The sequence below is a fragment of the Carettochelys insculpta genome, chromosome 20 (assembly GCF_033958435.1).
Source record: "Carettochelys insculpta isolate YL-2023 chromosome 20, ASM3395843v1, whole genome shotgun sequence".
In the NCBI taxonomy this organism is placed as follows: Eukaryota; Metazoa; Chordata; order Testudines; family Carettochelyidae; genus Carettochelys; species Carettochelys insculpta.
The window spans coordinates 5092059-5105802 of NC_134156.1; the positions used below are offsets into that span (position 1 = coordinate 5092059).

Consider the following 13744-nt stretch of genomic DNA (forward strand, 5'->3'; position numbering starts at 1 on the left):
ATTAATTTGCCCGACCCAAAGATGGCCGCCCAAGTTCCGGAGCGCTTCGCGTACGGACACTCCGGCGCGCGGTGTTCAAGCTTTGCTGTGACCGCATGGGGCGCCCGGGTCTAGCATTGTGAGCGGCGGGTACCGTCTGACGCGCCTCCGTGTGGGGCTCCGGGAAGGGAGCGGTGAGTGACGGAGCGGCTTTCCCTCCCAGCGTGCGGGGGGGTGGGGTTGAGCGTGAGGCGGGCGGTGTGGAGGAGAGTGGAGGGGCTGGGCGGGTGAGCGGGATGCGGGCAGTGAAGGGCCTGGGAAGTTGCCGGCTGCATGGGATTAGGGTGCCAAGTTTCTAGTTGGGGATTGGGGATCTAGTTGCATGCTAGGAGGGGTGTTGTGGAAACTCCGTTGTCTGATGAATGCGTCAGAGGGGGGCTCAGTCCAAGCCCATTTTTCCTTTTCTCTCCGAGGTAATTGCGAGGCTGGGCAAAGAGCTGGTATTTACTATTGATCGTTGATAAAATTACCCGATGCGAAACACGCCGGGATCAGGAATAATGTGGTGCCCCTGTTGTTTTCCAGCGTTGGAATCACAGAGCACACACGAAGCAGAATGCCCTGCACGTCTAGGCCAGAATATTTTTCATTGAGTGTCAGCAGAGAAAGATGAAGAGTTGCTTTTGGCCTTGCTGAGGTTCAGCTGGCAGCTTAACATCTCTCAGGAGATATTTCAAAAGATGCTAAGATTTAGTTTGGCTGAAGGGAGACAGATCCAGGGCGGAGCAGTAAAGGGGACTGCAGGATTCTGTTTAGGAAATCTGAATGCAAGATCCTGACTTGTATTGGTGTATTTTTATTGTAAAGCTTTTGCGTATTAATTGTCTGTCCTCTTCCTGGAGTTCTGAGGAGGTTATCTGAATATTTTTAGAGAGTGTAGGGTAGGTTGCAATGAGTTGACTGCAGTTGAGTAGACTCTGGTCCCGCCCTTAAGTCCACCCATTGAACAAAATCTGGACAAAACCCATTGATCTTTCTGTTGTAGTGATTTTTATGGGAAAATTACAGAAATCCAAGGTTAAAAGAAATATATCTGTGATTTTATTTTCATGCAATTTACTTTCTTTTAGATACTCATCTTGCAGACAATTGTTTTGCATGTGGATGGCTCCTATTGACTTCATATATGTAAAGTTAAACACGTATTTAGGTGTTTGCAGGATTGAAGATTTAATGAATGAGTACTAGATCAAAGTCACATGATTATCATACACCCATAGGCCTAGCTCATGACCTTTGTACAGTTATATTTCAAATTATTTTTACATAGATGTTAATGGCTTAAGTTAAAACACAATTGTTTTGAAGTATTGTAGATATCCGAAAACTGTGACCTTAATGATTTATTTTTATCAGTAAATGGTAGATTGCTAAAACTGGAAGAACTTTGCCGTGGATGCTTTTTGTTTGGTCTTTCAATTGTCTTTTTTAAATTCTTATTTTGAGACTGTTTTCAATTTTTTTTTTTTTTTTAAATTTGTGGGCTCTTAAAAAAACTCAAACAGCTGTGAACTACTTTGGAAATTTTAGATGTTGTCTGTGGATGCTCAGGGGTCGGTGGATCACAGCTTGAAAACTACTGTTTAACAACAACAAAAAAATAAGGCCCCTGATTCTGCAAAGATCTCTGTGTTTGAGCCCATGTACCTGGCTAAATGCCAGAGTTTGACTGTGTAGAACTACAGTAATGCCTCAAGATATGCACATTCAATGTATGTGTAGCTGGCTTTTACACAAAAAGGGTGTGTGTAGGGGGGATGTTTGGGGGGGCAGTGAGACCCTGCAGAGCTAGATGCGGGGTCCTCAGCCAGCGGGGTGGGTGGTGGGGGAGGTGGGGAGACCTGCGGCTGGAAGCTGGCTGGGCAGCGCCTGGCCATGAGAGCCAGACATGGCTGTAGGATGGGGAGACCTGCACCTGGAGCCTTCTCCCTCCCTTCCCTCAGCTGTGTGGGACGCCTGCAAGTAGCACCTTAGTGAAAGAGGCTATGTCTGCACTAGAGAGGTCTCTAGACAAAACTCGCAGAGCATCTGCGCACAGAAACTGTCGACAAAAAAGCCATGTAGATGCCCTGGGGGCCCCTTTTGTCCACAGAGCAGGTCAATCGATTGATCCACTTTTATGTGTAGAAGTGATCTGTCGAAGTTTTGTTGGAACATCCCTTCTGACAGTAACTTCTGCAAACAGATGCTTCTAGCGTAGACATAACCAGAATGAGAGAGATTTCTTATGGGGCTCAAAACTTTTAGTCTTGACTTCCAAGTCTTTATGGTGATAGTTGTACAGTATGATAAAAGCATGGTGTTTTACGCGCAAGTAGACAGTTATATGTCTGCGTTGGAGAGATTACCACCTAGACTGACATGACTTAATGTTGTTTACAGATATTGATGGGGCATAGAAAGGAAGGGCAAAGGATAAAAAAGTAATTCGTAAGTTCTTACTCCTTTTCATTATCCAGCTAGGCTTCGTGAACGTTACGAGGCTATAGAGGATTTCTCCTGAAGATGTACATGTGGATTGAAAATCGCACAAGTTCCATTCTTCACTTGAAGAGGTCACCTGGCATCAGATCTTGGTCTCTTTTTGTTGGTAAGACGTTGATGATTCTTCCACACATGTGAAGAGATGAATGAGTAACTTGAATCTACTTTTCCCAGGCTTGTGTACTTATGCCAGCCACAAATAGTATGTTTAATTCTGACTCCATTTAAATGCATGTTTTAGGAAAAGCGGGTTACATATGTTTCTGGAAAGAAACCTTATTGAGATGACTTGTAAGATTTCTGGCAAGTATTGTTTGGAGAGGTGAAATCACCTCAACTTTAGCCTCCACTGACATAGGTAGCATGAAGACATGTTGGACTGCCAATAAGCTCTTGGGGAGAAATCCTGGGCCCATTGTATAGAATGCCCATTCAGTGGGTGAGAGAATAGGTATATTTTATTTAATAAGAAATGCTGTATTTGCTCTCTACATTCAAAGTGGTGGTGACAATCAAAAGGGACAGCAAAGCTGCAGTTAAAGCTGGGTCTTCTTTCCATTAGAAGTAGTTTGTGTGTATCAATAAAGGAATTTTTAGGTATCTTAAATTGCATGTTCAAATCATAGTTGTTCATCTCTTTCCAGGAATATCTTCCATAGGTCTGGCTGCTGCTTACTATAGTGAAGGTAATGTTGCAGTTATTTTAGGAAGAGTTTTATTCTCTCCTGTTGGAATTTCCTTTCACACAATGATTGTCTCCTCCTGCTTAACGTCTTTAATGACTATAACTCTGTATAGCACTGATTCCAATGTTCTTAAAACAAAAACTGGTGTACAGTGGAATAACTTCTGCTTTTTAATTTTTTTTTTTATTTATTGTTCCTGGAAAAGCACTATTAAAATACTGTCTGTATCTTAACGGTTGAAGAAGAAAATATCTGTTATGGAAGGCACATTTCTTTGCTCTCAGAGAGGAAGTGTGTGCCCTTTTACTCTTTTTTGCTTGCTTTTCAAACTGTGTGTTCAATAACTTTGTGTTTTTTGTATTGTTCAGACAGCTTGGGATGGAAACTTTTCTACATAGCTGGGTGTCTCTTTGTGGCTGCTCAGAATCTGGAGGAGTGGGAGGTAAGACATGTTGTGAACTCAGGAGACAGGAAGTGGGTTATGCTGGCTGAAAATATTTGTTGGCTGTTGATTTCAGCAGCTGTGCGATCATTCATATTGTGTAATCCAAGCAAACCAGATAAACGGTCAGATGCTGTTGAGAAACATAGCCATATTGGTAACTTATAGTAAATGTTAACTGTGCGGGTAATTTTTATTTTGAAAATACAAGAAAAATTGTTAAAGGTGAATTGGTATTTAGACAAGATTTGTCCAAACATATCTGTTGTATATTTAATTTTTCTGTAAAATATTTTTCCAACTGTAAGCTGAAATATTTGCAACATGTGATTTTTAGCTGAGAAAACAAGAATAGCACATGAAGGTGCTAGTTGTAGGCTTCCCACACGTGCTGTCACTGCTCGCAACACAGGAGGGCATGCCCACTACAAAACAGCTCAACCTTCAGTCCTAGTCAGTATTTCCCCACTCTCAGGTGAGTGGTGTTTGTGACATTTTTAAAAATGATGTTGAAAATGACCCATCAGAAACTGAGATGAGGTGACCCACTCATTTCACAAAGAGTTGAAAGATTTGTCATACTAACCCATTCTGGAGTTGAATAAATGACTCCAATGTGAATGATGACCTGTTCTGTTGCTGTTCCCTGGAGTCATCTAATCCTTGGGATGTTTTCTTTAATTGAAACATCACCCTAACACATAAATCCAAAATGTTGCTGGGCTGGTGACTGTCACTGTTTTTTGATAAAAGGTGTAAGTCACTGTTTCCCAATTTTATTTGGCCATGGAACCCTTTTAAACTTCAAAGAATTTTGCAGAACTCCTAATAACAGTCTTACATGTGCTTTACTCCTCTGAGCTCCAAACCCACCCACCCATCCTCAGGATTAACCCACCTCAGCCCCAAACCAGCCCCTGGGACTAACCGCACAACCCAAAAAGGCCCCCCAGCCTAATCCCACCTGAACAAACTCAGCTCAAGTTAGCTCCTCCTGTTACCTCACACAACATGGCAGACAAACCTATTTGCTCCTCTGACTCTAGTCTCAAGGGCCTGATTTCATTGTCCTCCCTATGGCAATGCAAGAGGCCATTCACAGCCAGTGTAAGGCAAGGACAACACGAGGAGCCAGATGGGTCCTGTAGTTCCTTTCTGTATAGCCATTGGCTCCCCTTGCCCTGTCCCCATTGCACATGTGCCAGCTGCTCTGCAAGTGAGGGTCTCTCTCCCCTGCTGCCACTGAAATAATAGAACTAAATTCAGTGAGTTTAATGATTGGATTTGTCACACCACCCTACCAACCATTAAACCAATTAAATCTGGTTCTGCTGTTTCAGTGGTGGCAGGGCAGGGAGCCGCAGGGGAGTCAGCCACCACTTCTTAGAACTGCATGCAGATCCGGAGCCGCATGTTGCCGACCCTGATCACTTTCTCGTGGAACCCTTATTTTCACTTCGTGGAATCCTGGGGTTCCGCAGAACACCATTTGGGAAACACTGGTATAGGTAGATTTTGTGTTCCATATAGCCTGAAGGTTGTGGAACAATCATACACGTACTAAAAGGCACGCTTCAGTGTTTGCAATGTTTAATGCCAGACAGGTTAAAGTTAAAGGAAAATAAAGCTGCTTAAATTCTTTTCTGGAATGTGGATGTGAGATTTCAGTCAAGTCTAGTTTGAGGGGAATACAAGAACAAATGTTTGACTTCATAATTCAGCAGTGGGACAGGAGAGATGATGATTAAAACTGTGAGTTTCTATTTTAATAGAACTATGACCTTAACTGTTAAAGATTGGGCTGTTTTTTTGGAGGTTGGACACCCTTTTTACCTTAAAGAAAAGGATACAATCATGCTGTATTGTAATTTTACAGGAAGCTGTATTTGACAAGGACAAGGGAAAAGTGTTCCTTAAAACTTTCAACCTATATAAAAAGATACTGACCTTCTCAAGGGCAGGCCGTGAACAAGGTAAGAAAGTAGATGTTTCTGTGGGAGCTGTGCAGAGGAGGGATGATGTGTACATTATTTTTATAAATTCTTCTAGAGCTCTCATCCACTGTATGCACTCAGTTACAGTGCTGAGCACAAAAATTAAAAAAACAACGTCTCAGATTATTCTGAGAATGCACCATGTAAAATCCTATTATATGTTTATAGAAAAGTGAACTTATCCAGGAGAGCTCAGTTTAAATGTTGCAAGTGGTTTCCAGGTAGGGTACATCTATACTTTTGGGAAGATAGACTGCAGTGGCATTGATCTTCCAGAGCTGGATTTAGCATGCTTGGTTAGGGATGTGCTAAATCAAACTTATAAGGTGCCCGTGTCGATGCTGGTATTCTTCCCCCTCGTCAGGAGTAAAGGAAGTCAACAGGAGCATTTGCTCCTGTCAACCTTCCACAGTCTAGATGATGCAGAAGCCCGAATTAAGGTTTGTCGACACAAGTTACGTAATTAACATAGCTTGAATTATGTACCTTAATTTGACCCTCCCTTTTAGTGTAGACTTGCCCTTAGCTTCCTGTCTCTGAGCTGAATAGCCACAGCTACAGAAGTCAAACCCATATTAAGTGATAGTTTCCACGGTGCAGCTGTGTAAGTCTGTAATGTCACGAAAAAACCCAAGCAGTCCTGCAGCACCTGAAGACTAACACAATTATTTATTAGGTAATGAGCTTTCATGGGTAAGACCCACGTCTTCAGATTTTCAGATTGTGTAAATAATAAGAATCCATGGTTTATATAGTAGGGAGAGGGAGAAGGTAGGAAGGAAAAGGAGGACAAAGGGAGACATCTAAATTGGAATTCATTTGCAAGTTTGACACATTTAACCTTGGCCTTAACAGAGATCTCAATTATCTTAAGCATTACAAGGGCAATTTCCCCACCTTTTGGTAGGCCCAGGAATGACACACATCCCACTTAATTTATTTCTTCTACTGGTCCTATTAGTGACAGGTGCCTCCACTTTTTTTCTTCCTTCCTTCCCCCATCCCTGCTGTATAAGCCCTGGATTTGTCATGTCTACTCCAATCTGAAGAAGTGGGTCTTACGTACAAAAGCTCAATTAATTAATTAATTAGTTAGCCTTCAAGGTGGTACAGGCCTGCTTGTTCCATGTTAAGTGACTTCCTTGAGGTCACACAGAGCCTTGGCTAAATTGGAAATAGAACCCAGGATGCTCTTGACTTCCAAATATTGGACTGCTTCCTGGTATGTTTAAATAGTTGGGAGACAGTAGTGGCCTGAAGCCATTTTAGAGCCACCTTAAATTTATTGATGAAACTTCAAAGAGATTTTAGGGGAGAAGAAGGAAGGAATTAGTGTTCCTGAACTTCCCCTTTTTTGTGTCCTGAAGGATAGACAAATGTTTTGTTGAGGGTAGGCATTTGAACCAGAAACAGAGCAAATGCTAATTAACATGCGGAGCCAGGTGGTGCCCTGAAAATGGCTGTGAACAATGATTCTTTCCACACTTTCCACACTTGCTCAGTCTCAATACATTTCGCAGCTGTTAACTACCTGGTACAGGGAACAGTTCAAACTCCCACTGAGGAAAGAGGTTGTGGGGGTGGAAAAGAACAGGAAAGCATAAGTAATAAATGGGATGATTTACCTATCTTTGGGCAGCTGTACCAGCTCATTAGAGCAAACTGTATCAGTTGGTGCATTCTGCTTGAGTCCAGGTTTGTTCGCCCTCATGGCAGGTGGTGGTGTTTTGAGATCCCAGTCCTGCGGTGAAGAGTTAACGCAGCTGAGTGGGAGGGGAGCAACAGTATTCAAACCTTGCTTAGAAGGAGGTTCATTATTATTATTATTATTTATGGAGAGAGAAGGAGCTCAGAGTCCTAGTCATGAAGGTCAGAAGGTACAATATTGGGAATGGCTGTAATACTATTCTTTGCATTTGCTAACAGTGGCGGCTCCGCTGCACGAGATTCGAGATGTCAACGTGGAAGAGGAGAAAGTGCGTTATTTTGGGAAGGGTTACCTGGTAGTGCTACGATTTGTCACTGGATTTTCCCATCCTCTGACCCAGAGTGCAGTGCTGGGCTGTAGAAGGTACAAACTATTCTTCTCAGAATTGGGTGGGTGGGTGCTAAATATAGGGCCACTGGCTGGATTACAGGAGGCTGTTGAGAGAATTGTCCCAGCTCTGTGGTAGTCCTATTTAATCTGTTTTTATGATTATTCAAGTTATGATTTTCAAGCTCTTCACTGATTTGAGTTGCAGGCATTTGAGAAAAAGAACTGTGTAGTGAGATCTACAATATGAGACATCTGAGGCCTCTAATTTATTTCTTGGTCTTCACTCTCAAGGAAAAAAGACCCCTTGATCGTTGCTCTTTAAACTGAGGACTGGCTGTGATGGGTACTGTACAGACACAGCGTAAAAAGACAATCACTGTCTCAAATTGCTCACAATCTTAATATTAATATAAACAAGATAAACAAAAAGGCAAGAACACAAGCTGGGAATGAGATATAGAAGTATAACATAAATGAGAAACGTAACAAGCAGCTGTCGCGGCTATTATTGAGGCCTACAAAATGCACACAGCAGAGGTGATTTAAGGAGAGAATAGACTTCCATCCTGCTGTTCCTATGACATGAGTTTTATAGCTATTCTTTTTTTCTCCCCAGAAGGAAACATGTAGAGGTCACTCTCCACCTTTGCTTGTCATAAGCATGAAATGTCCACAGATACCTTGAGAGTGATAACTAACATTACAAACTGTGAAAGGCAGAGGTCAGGGATGTTAACGGGGTAACTGGTAGGCTTCACCTTTAAAGGATGAGGCTTACCAGTTATGGTTAACCAGTGGAGGCAGGGTAGTCCCCCACCTACCATGGGCAAGAGGCTGCTCTAGCCCCATGGGGTCTGCCACTGGGGGAGGAAGGGGCACTCTCCAGCCTGGCTGGAATAGCCCTTGGGTGGTGCCTCTTCTCTTTAATCAGTTAACCGGTTAAACTTAATGTTTAACTGGTTAACTAATTAAATGGGATTTTATATCCCTAGCAGGGGGCTCAAACTCCTGGGCCACCAGGCATCCGCAGCCAGAGCCGTTGTGCAATCTGGGTTGGATATACAAAGGTGAGGGGGCTGTCTGTTACCGTCCCCCAAGCTCCACCCCTTCCTGCCTCTGCCTTGCCCCCATGGTGCCCCATCCCCCACGGGTGCGCCTTGGGTATTACAGGTGGTCTGATGTAGGGTGACAGTCATGGTTGCCCTCTCCCCAACTCCTTGTAGCTGAAATGGAGTGCACTCAGCAGCCATACTCTGCTTTTCTCCTCTTTCCCATGGCTCCCACTGCTGCAGTGGGGAGTGTAGAGGGGCCTGAGCTCGGTTGTTGCCCCATGCCAGCCCCTTCCCACAATTCCCAAGGCCACATCCAGGAAGGGGTGGGGCTTGGGAAATGGAAACGGGCAAAATCCCAGAGTGGATTACACAGTTGCTGTGGCTGGGGATGGCCTGCAGGCTGGGAGTTTGAGACCCCTGGTCTAAGGGCTTTACATACGTCAATTACTCTTAAATGGCTTAGTGGGAAACCTTAAATCTTGCACTATATTTTGCAGCATAATTTTACTTGTATCGGATACTTCTGTGTGCAGGAAGTATGTTGAAAGTTAATAGACCAAACAATTTTAAATGCATTCATGCTCCCTAAAAGTGCTGCTCCCTGTATGTCTTCAAGTTAGAACTGTTTTTGCTATCCTTATTCTTTCTCCATCTGGTAGCACTGCTGTAGTAGTGTAGTCATGAGACAGTGAGGCAGAACTATTAACCAGCTCAAGAATCTTCATTAACAGTGGTAATAAGAAGCAGGAAGAATTCAACAGGTTCTTTAGCTTTCAAGGAAATGTAATGCCAGGGCTAATAGAAAATATTTTGGGTTGTGAACAGAAACCTCATCTTGTTTGAAAGTCGTTTGACAAATGGAACTCCTGAAAACACACTTCAGTCAGTTTCCTGACTCTAGTGGCAGCTTGAAAATACACAGTTTAAGCTCTGAGAGTTGATAATCATAGTTTTATTCTCTATACTGACTAGCCCTTCCAATAGCTAAGAATACGTTTGCTCTGGCTCATTAGCTCCACTTCCATTAATTTGAACTTCCTTTGTTCTTTCACTTAGTGATGTGGAAGCAGTTGCCAAGCTCATTACTGGCTTTCTAGAACTGAACAAAGTAGAGAATCGTCAAGACCTGTGGCAGAGCAGTGAAACGGATGGCAGTGATGCAGATGAATCCAAGGACGAGTATTAACAATAATAACAAAACGAAGAAAGCTGAGCTCTCTGAATGTTTGGAGGGTGTATTAGTTGCATTGTATCTAAAGAAGTTGCTCATGATTTGTTAGCTTGGTGTGTTCTCTATTTGTGGAAATTCCCCTGCCCAGACGAGCTGCAAGAGTGATTTGGAGTGCTTGCTGAGGCCAAATTACTTTAAACTTCTACATCCCCATAAATTGTTCTTCCCCTGGAAGCTTCAGTATGAATTTGTTCATATGTGGCTTGTATAGAATCCAAAGTGCAAATACTGTTTTGTCAGTTACTTTGCCTCATAGGCTGTAGATGATGATAGTGCTGGCTTAGTCAGTTTATCATAATTACCTCTGAATAATTATGTACTAATGAAACATTTTGAACTAGTTGATTGGATTCCATAATTATCAAGGTGATAGTCTGACATTTAAACTTTGGTTGCTGTAAGTATCCATTGTAGGTACAGTGTATCTCACTTAAGAAGACTGAATTAGTGACTTTATATTATGATGTCAGATTCTAGTACTCTCTTTAAAGGAAAACTCCAGTTATGTTAGATATTTAATTCTTGACATTAAATTCAGAGGGTCGTTCACTAAAAAAGTAGGTTTTAAGTATCTTAAAATAGTAAATAATCGAAAAGATAACCACAACCTTGGCAGTGTTGATGACATCAAGTACAGTAGGTCTGAAAAAGTTACTTCAATATTTTTATTTTTATTTATTATAAGGGGTGATATGGCATTTCAGATATAAAATTGGTCCATTTAATGTATTAACTCTTCCTAGATTAGCCAAAGAGGGGTAATATTTTAAATGAAATATAATTGCACTTGCTCTGCAATAGCTTTGAAATGTTTTAATTTTCCATGCTGCAGCTTTAGGGATGGGTATTCTTTTTCTCCAAATAAAACAGTAGTAGACATGGAAGCCTAGAATCAGGGTGTTCGACGTGTTTTTTTTTAAAAAGTGCTATTACAGGTAAGTCCACCATGTGTTTTTTATTTTCTTCCTATGCTAATTGCTAAAATAAAAGCTTCAGCCTATAGCAGGGGTCTGCAACCAAAATAGCGAGAAGAGCCATTTTTTTGATATTCAGTTACAAAATCAGTACTTCAAGAGCTGCAATGCATGTGAATACAAGACCGTCCTTAATAAATAACATCAAACCATATTTTTTGTAACCCCCTACTTTAAGAACAGTCCACACACAATGATTTGTACCTGTTAGAAATGTTAAGTTACTTTCACCCCTTGATTGAGGACAAGGCAAATGCTGTGCCCGGGGATAGCTAAGCAGGAAGGAGCAATGTTCGCATCAACCCTCTCTTCCACCATTCCCAGGCTCTAACCCTGCTTGGCCCACAAAACCCCACCCCCACCTCCAGGCTTTACCTGCTTTTGCTCCCTCCACCCGCCCTCCTCAGTCGATGAGTTCCTCCAGCTGTGCGCACTGCCACTGCTCCTCCGTGGCAACTGCCTCTTTCTCAGCGGGGCTGTACAGCTCCAGCAGGGGCAGACTTGGCTGCCCATCTCCCAGCTCTACTGTGGGCTTAGCACTTCCCCCACTTGCAGTGGGGGCAGCTCTCTGCCCTGCCACCGCTGAAATAATGGAACTAAACTTAATTGGTGTAATGGCTGGATCCCTCCTGCCACTCTGCTGGCTGTTGAACCAATTAAATTTAGTTCCATTGCTTCAGGAGTGCCAGGGCAGGGAGCTGAAAGAGGAGGCAGCACCCTGAGCCGGAGCTGACTCCTTAAAGAGCTGCAGGTTGCCGACCCCTGGCTTAGGGCTATTAGACAATATAATAACATAACGTACACAATATAATTTGGTGGCAAAAGTCAGCATGGCTTCTGTAAGGGGAAGTCACACCTTACTAATTTTTAGGGTTCTTTGAAGGGGTCAACAAACGTGGCCAAGGGGATCCAGTAGATAATAGTGTACTTTGGGATAATAGGTCCCTCACCAAAGACTCTTACGTAAATTACGTTGTGGTGGGATAAGAGGGAAGATCCTTTCATGGATTGAGAATCGGTTTAAAGACAGGAAGCAAGTAGGAATAAATGGTAAATTTTCAGACTGGAGAGGAGTAACTAGTGGCATTCTCCAAGGGTCAGTCCTAGGACTTATCCTGTTCAACTTATTCATAAATGATCTGGAGAAAGGGGTAACTGTGAGGTGGCTAAGTTTGCAGACAGTACTAAACTGCTCAAGATAGTTAAGACCAAAGCAGACTGTGAAGAATTTAAAAAAGATCTTGCAAAATTGAGTGGTTGGGCAACAAAATGGCAAATGAAATTTAATGTAGATAAATGTACAGTAATGCACATTTGAAAAAATAATCCCAACTATACATACAATATGATGGGGGCTAGTTTAGGAAAGAGTTCTTGGTATCATTGTGGATAGTTCTCTGAAAACATCCATGCAGCGTGCAGCAGCAGTCAAAAAAGCCAACAGGATGTTAGGAATCATTTAAAAAGGGACAGAGAATAAGACAGAGAATATTTTATTGCTCTTTTATATGAAACCATGGTATGCCCCCGTCTTGAATAGTATGCACAGCTGTGGTCACCTCATCTCAAAATATACATATTTGCGTTAGAAAAGGTTCAGAAAAGGGCAACTAAAATGATTAGGGGAAGAGAGGTCAAAAAGAAGAGATATTCAAGAGACTAGGACTTTTCAGTTTAGAAGAGAGGAGACTAAAGGGGGATATGATAGAGGCATATAAAATTGAGTGGTGTGAAGAAAGTGAACAAGGAAAAATTATTTGTTCCCATAATATAAGAACTAGAGGGCACCAAATGAAATTAATGGACAGCCGGTTTAAAATAAATAAAAGGAAATTCTTCTTCGCATGGTGCAGTCAACTTGTGGAATTCCTTGCCAGAGGAGCCTGTGAAAGCTAAGACTATAACAGGGTTTTAAAAAAGAGCTAGATGAATTCATGGAGGTTAGGTCCACTAATGGCTGTTAGCCAGGATGCGTAAGGAATGGTGTCCCTAGCCTGTGTTTGTCAGAGGCTGGAGACGGATGGCAGGAGAGAGATTGGTACCTGTTTGGTTCACTCCCTCTGGGGCAATTGGCATTGGTCACTGTTAGCAGACAGGATACTGGGCTGGATGGACCTTTGGTCTGACGCAGTATGTCTGTTTTTACATTCTTAATGTTCCCTAGTTTAAATGTCTTTGGAGTACTAGATAAGATAGTTGTAGCATTTGATACTTTTTGTTGAGAAGGACGGACAGGACAGCTAAATATGTCAGTGCTTTGTGGCCAAACCTTACCCCAAATTATTGTTTTTCTCCTTTTCTACAATCTGTTGCCAGTGTGGTAAAATTACATCATTATTTGTGGGTTTTTTTGTTTTTGTTTTGTTTTTTATATAGATGATTTAGAACAAGCTACCTTTGCCTGGGTCAGAATGTTACATCTTAAAGCTCAAACTGTTTCAGTTGTGTCTATAGCAAACTGTCAGGAGTGAGAAGGAAACAACATTGAATGTGTTGGGCCACACTAATGTAAATATAACAAACTTGTTTGTATCATGATCTGCCTTTTTCACTTAGGAGATACAGTGGCATTAAGGCCTGAATATCCCAGCACTCAAACTGTGAAATGCACCAAACAGGAAGTATAAAATTAAAAATATTAACTTTAGCCTGATGTGGTACTTTTAGTATAAAGCAGGGATGAGCAATAATTTTTGATGAGGGCTGTGCCAAGATTTTGGTAAGTAGACAAGGGGAACTTGGGGTAAGGGACTTGGATTCAGGATAGGTTGTGGGGATCTCAGAGGGAGTTTGGATGAAGGAGG

General features: G+C 42.2%; 1 protein-coding gene across 4 annotated transcripts; it reads left to right on the top strand.

Annotated features, from left to right (window-relative positions):
- The first annotated feature begins 22 nt into the window (after positions 1-22).
- CYBC1 (cytochrome b-245 chaperone 1) lies at positions 23-11087 on the top strand. 4 transcript variants are annotated; one of them, XM_075014511.1, is made up of 7 exons: positions 23-173; positions 2499-2629; positions 3168-3209; positions 3578-3651; positions 5528-5624; positions 7572-7716; positions 9792-11087. In XM_075014511.1, exons 2-7 carry the CDS (start codon positions 2545-2547, stop codon positions 9919-9921), a joined length of 573 nt encoding a protein of 190 aa, XP_074870612.1. In that variant the 5' UTR covers positions 23-173; positions 2499-2544; the 3' UTR covers positions 9922-11087. The 4 variants fall into 4 exon arrangements, with proteins under 4 accessions (XP_074870612.1, XP_074870613.1, XP_074870611.1 ...); XM_075014512.1 differs by having other exon boundaries at positions 2503-2629; XM_075014510.1 differs by lacking the exon at positions 23-173 and adding an exon at positions 278-452.
- The last annotated feature ends 2657 nt before the right edge of the window (positions 11088-13744 follow it).

Coding starts and splice junctions, on each gene's coding strand:
- CYBC1 (XM_075014511.1), top strand. CDS start 2,545: ATGTACATGTGGATTGAAAATCGCACAAGTTCCATTCTTCACTTGAAG. Junction 2,630..3,167: donor ATCTTGGTCTCTTTTTGTTG/GTAAGACGTTGA, acceptor ATCTCTTTCCAG/GAATATCTTCCATAGGTCTG. Junction 3,652..5,527: donor AGAATCTGGAGGAGTGGGAG/GTAAGACATGTT, acceptor GTAATTTTACAG/GAAGCTGTATTTGACAAGGA.